This window comes from Pyrus communis, chromosome 5 (genome assembly GCF_041283825.1).
Source record: "Pyrus communis isolate YQ-2024b chromosome 5, ASM4128382v1, whole genome shotgun sequence".
NCBI lineage: Eukaryota > Viridiplantae > Streptophyta > Magnoliopsida > Rosales > Rosaceae > Pyrus > Pyrus communis.
In genome coordinates this window covers 4234427-4247527 of record NC_142569.1, presented here as the reverse complement: position 1 = coordinate 4247527, position 13101 = coordinate 4234427, and the positions used below count along the sequence as shown (strand labels likewise).

At 38.0% G+C, this 13101-nt stretch overlaps 2 protein-coding genes across 3 annotated transcripts; one reads left to right on the top strand and one right to left on the bottom strand.

Moving 5' to 3' along the window:
- Nucleotides 1-1230: 1230 nt before the first annotated feature.
- On the top strand, nucleotides 1231-5207 carry LOC137725943 (SH3 domain-containing protein 3). Its single transcript, XM_068464788.2, has 10 exons — nucleotides 1231-1544; nucleotides 2317-2439; nucleotides 2613-2682; nucleotides 2845-2990; nucleotides 3539-3640; nucleotides 3720-3917; nucleotides 4003-4065; nucleotides 4153-4242; nucleotides 4609-4683; nucleotides 4849-5207. The coding sequence occupies exons 1-10, from the start codon at nucleotides 1485-1487 to the stop codon at nucleotides 4966-4968; spliced, it is 1047 nt and encodes a 348-aa protein (XP_068320889.2). The 5' UTR covers nucleotides 1231-1484; the 3' UTR covers nucleotides 4969-5207.
- Nucleotides 5159-11233, bottom strand: LOC137724566 (ABC transporter B family member 9-like). Of its 2 annotated transcripts, XM_068463329.2 has the most exons (12): nucleotides 10798-11233; nucleotides 10226-10280; nucleotides 9903-10078; nucleotides 9341-9562; nucleotides 8995-9233; nucleotides 8323-8848; nucleotides 7945-8218; nucleotides 7188-7854; nucleotides 6884-7112; nucleotides 6534-6800; nucleotides 6177-6440; nucleotides 5159-5970 (listed from the first exon to the last, which is right to left on the bottom strand). In XM_068463329.2, exons 1-12 carry the CDS (start codon nucleotides 11080-11082, stop codon nucleotides 5323-5325), a joined length of 3852 nt encoding a protein of 1283 aa, XP_068319430.2. In that variant the 5' UTR covers nucleotides 11083-11233; the 3' UTR covers nucleotides 5159-5322. The 2 variants fall into 2 exon arrangements, with proteins under 2 accessions (XP_068319430.2, XP_088549978.1); XM_088693852.1 differs by having other exon boundaries at nucleotides 6177-6800; nucleotides 10798-11136.
- Nucleotides 11234-13101: the final 1868 nt, after the last annotated feature.

Sequence of the window (13101 nt, the reverse complement as noted above, 5' to 3'; positions counted from 1 at the left end):
TTACAAAAAATAATCTAAAAATCTATATGGGGAACTCTTTTAAAGTGAGGAGGCATGCTACTGCGTCCTTCACACACATCACACTCAAAGTGATTCAACGTCCTTGACTTGTTTGATATGATTATTTATTTAATCATATAAAAATTTAAACAGGTGTTTAAAGTTTAATGTGCACAATGATAATATTAATAATACCCAATTTGACAACATAACATTCAAGATTAATGATTAAGACGTTAGCTGGGGACGATGCCACTTAAACCCTTCATTATGAATATTGATTAAGACGTTCTGTCGGCAGACCCAATTCTAATAATTCTAAACATGCTTGTATTGATAAGGGTTTTCGTAAGCAAATGTGGATTAAACTAGTTAGTTCCGACACCGTATTTTTTGAACTCATGTTTGAATCTCTCTCTATAGAGTTTAAAGGAAAAAAAAAAAAAATTGAAATGTTATATAAATTTGTGCCTTTTTTTCAATTTGTCATTTTATCCTAACTGTGTTAAGTTTTCCAAATAAGTGACTTGTCTTCAAGGTTATTTCAGACATTTCAACACCTTACTCCCCTTCAAATAAGTTGCCCTTGACAAAAATAATTCTAAGGTTTATGAAAAAATACAAAAAAGGGTTGACCTAGTGTATGATGATCTGAGGGTTTTTCGTTTGAAAAAGGAGAACGACCTGCACTCACTTCTCTGTGTTTTAGAGTGAAGATGGCTAATAAATGTAGTCATTGAGGACCCTTCAATCTATGGTAGTGTTGGATGATAATCTTTATGTTGAAATATCCTAAATAATCATGACCACAACTCATGTGACTTATTTTAGATGGAAAACATACTACAGTTAGGGTGAGATGACAAATTAATGATTTGGGAAAGTTAGTACGACAAATCGCTTAAAATTTTGGTTCATAAGACAAATTGAAAAAAAAGTATAACTTCATATGACATTTTAAAAACAATTTCCCAGTTTAAAATATCGTTTTCTGTACGTAGTCGATTTCTTTAACAAATAAAACATTTATTTTCAACTCATTGCGTTTTAAGTTCAAGTTCTCTCTTCTCGTTCTTTAATGTAAACCAACAAACAAAAAGGTTTCATGGGCCATGCTCAAAGAATTAGATGGACATTATAAAGACCAAAGATCCAATGTAAGTCCAATGTAGGCCCATGATCAAGATCTTCCAATCAACTACATCCGACGGTCAAGAGCCTAAGCAAATCATACACCTCACCACCACAGAAACATTTCCCAGAAAACAGAGCAGCACTTTTCACCTTCTGTATGTACTTCTCCCAACCCAACCCAGTCTCTGAAAAATTCTAGTTCGATTTCAGAGTTTCAGATCCATAAACCTTCAAATCCAAAATCCCACTCACTTCACCAACAATCCATCGTCGTTTTGAGCTCGATCTCAATTCTCTGCTCTTAAAGGAAACAGAGCCTGAAGAGGAAGAGGAGGAAGAAGAAGAAGAAGATGGATGCTATAAGGAAACAAGCCAGTAAGCTCCGAGAGCAGGTCGCCAAGCAGCAGCAGGTGATTTACGAACAACCCATTTCTTTGTTTTTTAATTTTTTCGTTCTCGTTCTTGTTTTTTTATTATTTTGAAGTAAAGTTTTAAGCTTGCTAGTTCACTGTTTGGTTACTCAGAAAATGCGGCGGTGGATTTCCTGCTTTGTGCTTGTGTTGATTTTCTACATAATGAATTGGTTTGTAAATTTGAAGTGATTTCAGTGGAACCCAGTTCGTATTCGATCGAAAATTTTACTGTTGTTGATTTCTTGAAAGAAGAATGGTGCTAGTTAATTGAATTAAGCAAATTCTGTTAATTTCGATTTGAATCCTCAATCGGGATCACCTAAATCTGAAAATTTGTTCCTTTTCTGTAATTTGTATAGAACCAATGAGCAAATATAGTTTGAATTTGTTGTATTTGTTTGTATCGAATTTCTTGGCGAAGGGGAAGATTGAATTCATTGTTTTTCAAATGAACCCGAATTCGGTAATTATCTGTACACTTTGTTGACAAAATTCAGTAGTGGTCGATGATTTTTGATAGCACACAATATATAGCAAACACCACCCTCGGACAAGTGTAGAAAATAGCACACTTTATGCGTTCGATGATAGTAGAGACAGATGTAATAAATGCCACCCTCGGATTGCTAACTCCATTATGGTTCTTCTGCGAATCCATTCGTTCGATTTATCTACTTTCTTTAGCTTGTTAGAAATATTCATCCATTGATTAGTTGCTATTGTCTCTGTCCACCAATTTGATGTTGTAATTTTGTTTTCGAATTTTCAGGCTGTGATAAAGCAGTTCAGTGGGACTGGTTATGAAAGCTCAGATGTAATGGTAATAGATGAGGTTGAGATGCAGAGACATCAGCAGCTAGAGAAACTGTACAGGTCCACTCGTGCAGGAAAGGTACATTTTAAATGTGACCAACAGCCATTTTGAAATTATACATTAACTTAAAACGATATGTTCTTTCTGTCTTCGTTAAAATAAAAGCAAAGCACTCCAGTCGTGCTTTTCTAAGATGTTTAATATCTCTGAGGTTGGTGCCAGAAACTGATTTTCGCTGTATTTATTCGCAGGATTTTCAGAAAGAAGTTGTTAAAGCAGCAGAAGTGTTCACAGCCATAGGGTATAAGCATATTGAAGCAGGTAGAAATTTGTTATTCGTTATCAGTGACATTTAATTTCTATGGGGAAATTGGAGTGAATAACCTTAGCCTATGAAATTAGTTTCATAACTTCACTTAGTAAATGGAACACATATGCCTTTGTAGTTGCACTTATTACTTGTAAACTTTTCGTGGTAGCCAGGAACCAAGTTGTCTGAGGACTGTAGCAGATATGGTGCGGAAAACACCAGTGACAAGATTTTAGCTAAGGGTGCATCTATATATGGTGATGCTCGTAAGCATGTAGAAAAGGAACAAGAAGACTTGAATAAGCTGTTATCTTCACAGGTTGACTTCTGAATATGGTTTTATATATGTTGTGCTTATGACTTCATCATCGGGTTGTTTCTATCATTTGTTGTAATTCGTAAACAGTTCTTAAAGAATTAGTTACATTGTTGGAGACATGATTCATCCATACACAGGCATGCTCGCACATACAGCATTTTTATATAACTTTTTGGATGACAGAAGTCTTCTGTATTTCTGACGATTATTTCTCAACCATGGTTGCGTTTTAGTCATCACTGGAGTATTGTAGCCATTTCGTGCTGTGATGCAGGACATGAATTCTTTCATGGATATTTTTAAGTATACATTTTCGTGGATTAGAATTATATTTGAGAATGGTATTGATTAGAATTATATTTGAGAATGGTATTGATTGAAGTATATTACACTTACCATTGAAGCTTTTGAGTAGCTTGCAACTTTAGATGATGTTTTATATGATTAAATTTGTATACGTCGACTTCATTTTTTAAGACTAATTATAATAATAATATTATGAGTGAATTAAGATGGAGCATGTAACTTAACCTTCACTGTTTTATTAGATTTTAGATCCGTTAAGAGCAATGATAGTTGGTGCTCCTTTGGAAGATGCTCGTCATCTTGCTCAACGTTATAGTCGAATGAGACAGGAAGCAGAGACACAGGTAAAATACGTTCCTATCTTATCATGCTTGATAATATTTGCCTTTTGCCAACATATTAGTGACCTGAAGAAAACAACAGGCTGTAGAAGTTTCCAGAAGACAAGCACGAGTAAGAGAACTTCCAAATCCTGAAAATGTTGCAAAGCTGCAGGCAGCGGAAGCAAAGATGAAAGAATTAAAAGCAAACATGGCAGTTCTGGGTATAGAAGCTTCAGCTGCATTGGCTGCTGTGGAAGCACAGCAGCAAAGACTAACTTTCCAGAGGCTTGTTGCACTGGTAAGAACGCACATGATTTCAGATGATTAGTTTTTATGTTGAAATTTATAGTGATTCTACAGCTATATGCATATGCACTGTTAAGGTTGAAGGAGAGAAGAATTATCATCTGAGAGTAGCTGCCATACTTGGTGAGGTTGAAGCTGAGGTCAGTTCCACTCAGGATTGTCTTTTAAAGAAAAGCATTTCCGATTTAATTATATATACTTATGTTATGGCCTGGATTTTGTGGCAGTTGGTCTCAGAGAAACAACGGAAAGAGTCTGCTCCTCCTGTGATTCCACAAGAGAATGGCTCAGAGAAAACAACGTACTTCTTGGCTGAAGTATGCTTCTTTTCTTATCCGGGATGCTGTATTTCTGATTGCTTAATCAAACTTAAAGTATTAAAAGAAACTTTATTTACCCTTTTATACAAAGATTAACACGGGAATATACAATAGGCTGCACATTGCAGGGGTCATATAGTTGTAGAGAAGGTTAACAATTTAGGTTGGATAGAAAGAAGGGAGAGAGGAGTTAACAGATAAGATAGTAAAAGATGAGATAAGTGTTCTTCGTTTCCTATTCTTAGAACTGTAGGGGTTAAATATCCAGTTTTGTGCCTGTTTTAGCCATTCTTGAACTGGCTCTGACATATCATACTTCAAGTGCGTCAAAGATTCTGAACTTGTATGTTTTTACTCTTTCAGGCAACACATTCTTTCAGTGCTGCATCAGAGAAGGAACTAAGCTTGTCAGTCGGTGACTATGTTGTTGTGCGAAAGGTAATCTCCTTGACACCAGTCTTTAAAATGTTCGTCAGCACACTGAAATATTGGTTGACATTTCGCTGCTCTGGATTAAACTCGCCAAATCTTAAGTTTTTCTTTGTTTGAATTAACGTGCCTAATATTCTCTTGTTTGCTGTTCTGGAAAACTTTGTTATTCAGGTGAGTCCATCAGGATGGTCAGAAGGAGAGTGCAAAGGTAAGGGAGGATGGTTTCCGACAGCCTATGTGGAGAAACGCCAGCGGATTCCATCCAGTGATCTCGATGGTGAAGTTTACTGAGCCCTCCTCAAACATTCACCCCGGTAGTTTCCTTTTTAGGACTCTCGTCATGTACACAATAACAAAAGATTGTCTCGACATGATGTTTGGTTTTCTCATGTGCTCGTTTGGCATCGTCCCACGATGTACTCAGGACGTGCGTGTGCATATTGTTTCGTACAAATTTTCCAGACAGAATGCTACATAAATATGTAATTTAATTGATTCCCTTTTATTAAAATTGCTCATCGTTTCAAAAAGGAGAGAATTGGTGCTTGTCAGTCCTAAACTCAACACTCAAAACTAAAATGTGTGCCTTAGGTTTGTGATACCGAAAATTTACTCGAATTCTGCCTGTCCAACTTCTTTATCTTGTTATGTGTTCGAGCTGGAATGAAGTGCCACCAAAGAAGCGTAAGCCCCGTCAGCGATATTCATTAGGAAATCATGGCTTCCCTTCTCCGCGATCACGCCATTCTTCACCACCGCGATTGTGTTTGCTCCTTTGATTGTGCTAAGGCGGTGCGCGACTACAACGGTTGTTCTGTTCACCATAACCCTGTCCAATGCATCTTGCACTTTGCGTTCGGACTCTGCATCCAGTGCGCTCGTAGCTTCATCTAGTAGAAGGATTTTCGGGTCCTTGAGTATAGCCCTCGCAATGGCGATTCTTTGCTTCTGACCTCCTGATAGCTGAACCCCTCGTTCGCCTACTGAGGTGTCGTAGCCTTGAGGCAATGAAGATATGACATTGTGCACGTTAGCTGCCGTGGTTGCTGCTACGATCTCTTCCTCGGTAACATCTCCTGGCTTGCCGTATGCAATGTTGGCACGAATGGACTCGTTGAAGAGAACTGGTTCTTGACCAACCAACCCTATCTGCTGCCTCAACCAGTTCAGCTTGAACTTTTGGATTTCTACTCCGTCTAGTAGCACGCGACCTGAATCAGGATCATAGAATCTCTCTATGAGGGCTATTACCGTCGACTTCCCGCTGCCACTCTCTCCAACCAAAGCAACAGTCTGCAGATGGAATTTTAAGCTAAGTATGCAATATATAACTCAAGGGAAGAGATTTCCGCGCACCCCTGTTTACTATTTTACCTTGGTTCTCCTTTGATTTATTCGATTCAAACTCCAAAACAGCGGTGTTGCAGAAACGAGTTCCCATAATCAAATGCAAATAAATAAAACAGACACTCTCAAAACAAACCGGTGGTGGTAATTACCTTTCCAGAGGGCATCTTCAAACAAAGGTCTCTGAATATCTGCACATCTGGGCGTGTAGGATACTTAAAGCTGACACGCTCAAGCTCGATTTCTCCAATTAAATGTGATGGCGTCATGCCTTCATCGCTGCTCGAGTCAATCTTAGGCTTGCTGTCGAGAATTTGAAATATCGAAGCTGCTGAGTCCTTGGCTTTGTTGAAGTCAGGAGCCATGCTAGTAGATTGTGAGACCCCCATTGCAGACATTGTTACAGCAAAGAAAACCTGTGAGAAAAATGAATTATTAGAGTTGAAGCAGAAGCACTTTGTCGACGGAGTTAAGGGGTAAATTAAGAACAAGAACAGCGAAAATCTCACCATGAATACTTGTTCAAATGTAGCTTGCCCATGTTTCACAAGAATAGCTCCAATATAGAAAACCAACGCATTTGTGCAGAACATTATGAAGAACGAAAAGCCAAAACCGAAACCACTCACTACTCCTAACCGTACTCCTTGTTTCAAGGGACCCTCACACTTCTTCTCGTATGCCTCCATCACCTTCTTCTCAGAACAAAATGATGCAACTGTTCGGATGCTACCAATCGCATCGTTTGCCACTTGACTGGCTTCTTCATACATAAGCTGCAGATATTCAAAACGTTACAAGTACATTCCGCAAATTTTTTGTTCGAAAAAATATAAAAAATTGTGGCCAAGACTCTCACCTTGGCATCTGCACTAAACCCTCTAAGAAATTTTGCCTGAAGCGTTCCTTGCAGAATGATCACCGGCGAAATGGCTAAAACTATCAGCGCCAGTTTCCAGTTAGCTGTGAAGCCTATAATGAACCCTACCATGATTGTTGCTATATTCTGCACAATCAAAGCTAAGGCATCACCAACAAGACTCTTAATAACTGAAGCATCTGTAGATAACCTTGCACCAATGGCGCCGCTGAAAGAACACAAGATTTCAGTTAAACTATTGAGAGTTCAAAGCTCGCCAAAATTACTATTTCAATTAACATACCTTGAATTTTCAGGGTCATCAAACCAACTGACTTGCTGGTGCACAACCTTCTGGAATGACAAGGCACGAATTCTCTCTACCAATTTACCACCGGCAACTCCAAAAAAGAAATTCTGCACAGGAATCACCAACAGACCTGCGCAAGCTAAACCTACATAAACTAATGCCCATTTTTTGCAATCGTGCCTTAGCTCATTGGGTGGTTTGTAGAAAATTCTTATGGCTTTCGTGAGTAGTAAGCCAAAGATAGGGAAAATTACTCCATGCCCTGCTGCAGCAATGGATCCTAGCAGCAAAAAAGGAAGCTCAGGTTTGTTAAGGGCGGCCAGCCTACGGATTGAAACTGTTTTGCGCTTTTTGGGATCAACCTTAGGTCTGTGATGATCGCCCTCGTGTTCTAATTCACTCTCTTGTATATCAATTGGACTGGGAATGCCAAAGCCAATAGTGAATGACTGCCGGCTACCTGATGAGCCTCTGCTGGTAGACCTCCTCATTGATAATCTGTGGTTCCCACAGTTGGGCATAGTCCTATCTATATCTAAGTTGGTATCCAATCTATTCGGATTAGAGGTTTGTGCTTCGTTGTCCACTTTCGATCCTTCTTGCAAGCGGATTAGTTGGCTGTAAGCCCCTTCCGGATCTTTGGTCAACTCATCATGAGTCCCTATAACCAATCCAATGGAAACGCTAGCTTAAGGATCTCAAGTGTGTCAAAAATTGAGAATGATAGAATAGGCACGCGTGTTGTCCTTACCTTTTTCCACAATTTTGCCTCTGTGCACCACTGCTATGCAGTCAGCATTCCTAATAGTTGTCAACCGATGCGCAACAACTATGGTTGTGCAATTTGACATCAAGTTCACTAGTGCATCTTGAACAATCTTTTCGGACTCAGCATCTAGCGCGCTTGTTGCTTCATCAAGAAGAAGAATTCTCGGGTTCTTTAGAATGGCTCTTGCAATTGCAATTCTTTGCTTTTGTCCACCGGATAGAGATGTCCCGTGCTCACCTACCATTGTGTTGATTCCCTGTAAAGAAACGCAGGATTTCATATTACAGATACCAATCTCCGAAAAAAACATGTCAAAGCAGAACTTTATAAGAACATGAAAACTTTAAAAAGTCGGTTTACCTGGGGTAGCTTATCAATGAATTTTGCAGCATTTGCAAGCTCAGTTGCTCTTCTAATCTCCTCATCAGTTGCATCATCCTTCCCATATGCTATGTTCTCCCTTATAGTGGTTGTAAAGAGATTTGGTTCCTGACTAACCAGCCCGATCTTCTCTCTTATCGCTTTAAGCTGCAACTTCTTAAAGTCCACGCCATCTATAAGTATTTCACCGGCTTCTGGATCATAAAACCTTTCTACTAGCCCAATCACTGTCGACTTCCCGCTTCCACTCTCCCCAACCAAAGCAGTGGTTGTGCCACTTGGAACATATAATGAGAACCCAGCAAAGATCAGCACGTGTGGTCTGGCAGGGTACCTGAAATACACGTCTCTGAGTTCAACTTCACCTTTGACATCTTCCAATACAATTCCACTTGTATCATAGGGATCGATAGTTGGACTTCGGTTGATGGTCTCAAACATTTTATATGCAGCAGCTTTCCCTGATGCAAATGCATTCAAAGATGGTGATGCCTGACCAAGTGACCTAATGTTTCAGAAAGTGAAAATGTCATCATCTTAATTCACAAAAAACATTTATGAAAGCTAGTTAAGCATGCACATTGAACATGGTTCTATACAATGCACAATATATCATGCCATTACCAAATCAGAAAACCGGTATATACTTACTGTCCACCAATCATGAGTGCAAATATAACATTTATGACTTGGCCTCCATTGTATCCTCGCTTGATGATCAATTGGGCTCCATACCATACCGCAAGCGCGTATGAGCTGAAGATGACAAGCATTAATATTCCAAGTCCAAGCCCTGTGACTAGCCCTTGATGAACCATAGTATTGTAGGCAACTTTTAGCTTCTGGTTGTACTTTTCAATTGCTTGCTTCTCCCCAGTGAAAGATGCAACCTGAAACACATTTTTTTGTTTTTCAAAAATCAATTAATTAAGATAGCATGTAATTAGTTATGAACTCTGAAGAGTTAAATTAAGGAGGTTTAGCATCAAGGCCTTACTGTTCTAATGGAACCAACTGTTTGTTCTACTATATTGCCAGCTTCTGCATACGCAGACTGTCCGCGAGACGACATTTTCGACATGATAATAGCCATGATTGCACCAGCAATGACAATAGCGGGAATGGTTGCTAGCAATACAACGGTGAGGCGCCACCCTTTGACAAAAGCAATCACAAAACCACCAAGAAAAGTTGAACAAAGTTGGATAAACTTCCCCACCTGCCACAAATTAACAAACCCCTCATTATATATACATACATACATATGTGTGAAGTTGAAGACCAAATGAAACCGTAAGACTTCTTCACAAACAAACCAGTCAAAACTCCCTTCCATTGTCATAAGTACTTAAAAGCACCGTCTTGGACAGAAAAATAAACCCCTGGACTCAACTATTAGTACGCCATTGCACTACAGATGACGGGTCTTCCTCTAAAGTTTGTTCTTTTAAGTGTTTTCACTAACATTGTAAGGTGTCGACGGGGAACAATCTAACACTTTTCAGTATTAATTAGAAGTTAAACCAAAAACAAGGTAGCTTAATTAGTAAGTTAATTACCTTTTCCCCCATGGCTGATTGAATAAGAATGGTGTCCCCAGACATCCTGCCAATGATCTCTCCAGTGCTAGTTTCAGTGTCAAAGAAGGCAATGTCCTGCCTTAGGATTGCCTTCATGTACTTGCCTCTAATTCTAGCAGCCTGCCTTTCTCCTGTCACCATCCAACATGCCACCTCTACAAATTCACAGAAACCCAATTAACAAAGTAAATAAATTTATGAGATAACGAAACCCAATTAACAAAGTAATTAAATTTATGAAATAATTAACAGAAATAAGAAGAAAAATAGAAGAAAATAATTAGGAAATCATTGAGGCTTACGTAGAAGTGCCGCAGCTCCAGTGCCAATGGCCAAGTACACAAATTGTAGAGACACCTGCAAAAAATGGTTCAGAAAAAAAATGACTTGGAAAGAAGTACATGCATGCGAAGAAACCTAGAAAAAGTGGTTTTTGGTTGATAAAAATAGATTTTTCTTTGGTTAAAAAAAAAAAAAAAAAAAAAAAAAAAAAAAATGAAGATGGATAAAAGAATAGGGTTCTTCTGAAACTCTAGAAACGCAAAGAAAGCTGTAGACTCTTTGAATTCTAAAGATTTTCGGTGTTTCTTAAAACCAGTTAGAGAAATAGATGTATAAGTTTCCAAGATTTCTTGATTCACTAGAGTCCATATAATTAACATGTTCGTTATATGATCGCATTACCATAACCAATCAAAGAACCCAGAAAACTCAGAAACCATGATCAAACAAAAAAGCCCAGAAAATTCAGAAACCAAAAATCTCGTTGTATTCGGAAGAAAAGAAGAAATGAAAGCCAGAAAACCAAGAATCTTGACGTGCTTGTAAATTTGCAATCAAGAACATGAATGCATGTATGTATATGTATTTGTACCTTAGAGACCATGGGAACGATATGACCAGGATAGGTGGAACCAAAGGTGTTGATAAGATTGCCAAACACAAGAGTCATGATCGGCGGCGACAGTCCATTCCCCACGGCACATATCGTTCCAACGATCATCAACGCAACGTCCACACGGTCTGCAAACGAGAAGAGCTTATAGAAGGCGACTTCCTCCTTTTCTTGAACTGCTTTCGCTTGTGACCCATTATTATTATTGACTTCTGCGTTTCCATCTCCTCCTCCTTTTCCTCCTTCCATGGCTGTTGCTCGCATTCGAAGAAGACGCTCTCTCTCACTCTCACTCGCACTCTCCTCTCTTTCTAGGGCTCTCTCTCTCTCTAGATCAGATGATCGATTTCCTTTGTGGTTGTTTGATGAGTTGAATGGTGCAGGAAAACAAGTGAGATATCAACTCTTTTGGTATGGTGTGAGCAGGGCCGGCCGTGAGTATTTAGGGGTCCTGTGCAAAACTTAGATGGAGGCCCTTCATTTTTTTTAATGTTATATTTTTTTAGTATTATTTTTTTTTTTCAATTTTTCATCTATAAAATTAAAATATTAAAAGTTACTACAACAAAAATAAGTTGTTTGATCGCCCAGGTGTTTTTCCTTACCTTCAAAGGTCTTGAGTTCGATACACGTTGGATGTGTTTTTGTTATCTCCTTTTTAAGTTTAAAAATTTGCAAAAACTTAAAATAGTTGTTATCTCCTTTTTAAGTTTAAAAATTTGCAAAAACTTGTTTTTGTTATCTCCTTTTTAAGTTTAAAAATTTGCAAAAACTTAAAATAGTTGTTATCTCCTTTTTAAGTTTAAAAATTTGCAAAAACTTAAAATAGCAAAACAATATCACAGAGATTCGAACCCAGCACAACAGATATAAGGAAAAAAAGCTAAACCGCTAGCACTAGAACCACATATAACATTGTTTTTTGCATCTACTCTATTTTATATGCATCTGTATACATGTAATCAAAATTTGGGGGCCCTTTTGAATCAGGGGCCCTGTGCGATGGTACCTGTTGTACACTCTCAGGGCCGGCTATGGGTGTGAGATGGAAATGGAAGAGGAGTTTGTGTAGAACTTCGACAAGTAGTGGTTGGTTAGAGGAGTATTCGGCGTTTGGCTGCGACATATATATCATCAGAGTCCTACTAATCAGCTACTACGTTGAGTTTTCGCTTCCCCACTGTATGGCACTTGGTGAGAAAGAAAAGGCCGGAGTGCATGCATGGAAAAGCAACAGAAAAGGGAGAAAGAAAGGGACGGAGTGCATGGAAAAGCAACAGAAAAGGATCTGCCTTTGATAAATGTTACCAGATAATGAGAAATCTGCATTATTAATTATGTGGATTCTTAACAACATAGATTGTCCTTATAAAACTAGATAAATCTAAAATAATTAAAATATTCATTTATAGTGAATAAAATGAACAAAAACGGTTTTTCAAACATATTCTAATTTATTTCAACTGTTATACGACTTCCGGTTTGGTGATTGTTGGCAGAGTTGATATTGAGGAAGACATAAAAAATAGGCAATTAGATATTCGTAGAAATACATTACCGAATAATCTCCACAAAAACGTATGTTAAAACATGTGTAAAAAAAAAGAATAAACATTTCGTTAGGACATAAACAATTACATCGTTTGATAATAAAGAAAGCAACATGAGTGATTCTTCTTTAATCGAAACACTGAATCCCTTGGAAATATTATAGCAACTTGAGTCACAAGCTTCTTCCAGTTAGCAAAAAAGTTAGTGTGATGATGAAGAAAGCAACACGATTGTGTATTCTTCAATCGAAACATGAACCCTAATTAAAAATAGCATAGCAACTTGAGCTACAAATTTACAGTTAGCAACGGCTAATGTGACATAACTCAAATACAATCTCAACACTATTATGTTTGCTACATATTGAATACATAAGAAAGTAAATTAAGTAATGGTATATAAAATATAGTCTAAAAACATAATCTCTGTTTTTTTTTTTTTTTTTTTTAATTTTTTAATTTTTTAATTTTTTTTGCGTAAGCAGATCATCTAGAAGGCAAAAGGAGAAACTTCTTTTCCAACCATCATGCAAAGCTTATGGGGCCACCCTTTACTCGTGGGCCTGCCACAAACTGTTTAGAAGCCGAGGGTGTGCACAAAAGTGTGGAGATTATGATGGAAATATCGGTTCAATATTAGCGGAATTTTTGGAATTTTGATTCATTTTGCGGAATAAACTTGAGAACTGCATGGTTTTATGGATAAATTTTAAATAAGCCGGACTATTGGATA

Excerpts from the sequence above, each read along its gene's own strand:
- LOC137724566 (XM_088693852.1), bottom strand. The coding sequence starts at position 11,082 with ATGCGAGCAACAGCCATGGAAGGAGGAAAAGGAGGAGGAGATGGAAAC. Across the intron at positions 7,855-7,944 it reads AGGCAAAATTGTGGAAAAAG|GGACTCATGATGAGTTGACC; the intron begins GTAAGGACAACA and ends GATTGGTTATAG. Across the intron at positions 7,113-7,187 it reads GATGACCCTGAAAATTCAAG|CGGCGCCATTGGTGCAAGGT; the intron begins GTATGTTAATTG and ends GTGTTCTTTCAG.
- LOC137725943 (XM_068464788.2), top strand. The coding sequence starts at position 1,485 with ATGGATGCTATAAGGAAACAAGCCAGTAAGCTCCGAGAGCAGGTCGCC. Across the intron at positions 3,641-3,719 it reads GACAGGAAGCAGAGACACAG|GCTGTAGAAGTTTCCAGAAG; the intron begins GTAAAATACGTT and ends AGAAAACAACAG. Across the intron at positions 4,066-4,152 it reads TTGGTGAGGTTGAAGCTGAG|TTGGTCTCAGAGAAACAACG; the intron begins GTCAGTTCCACT and ends ATTTTGTGGCAG.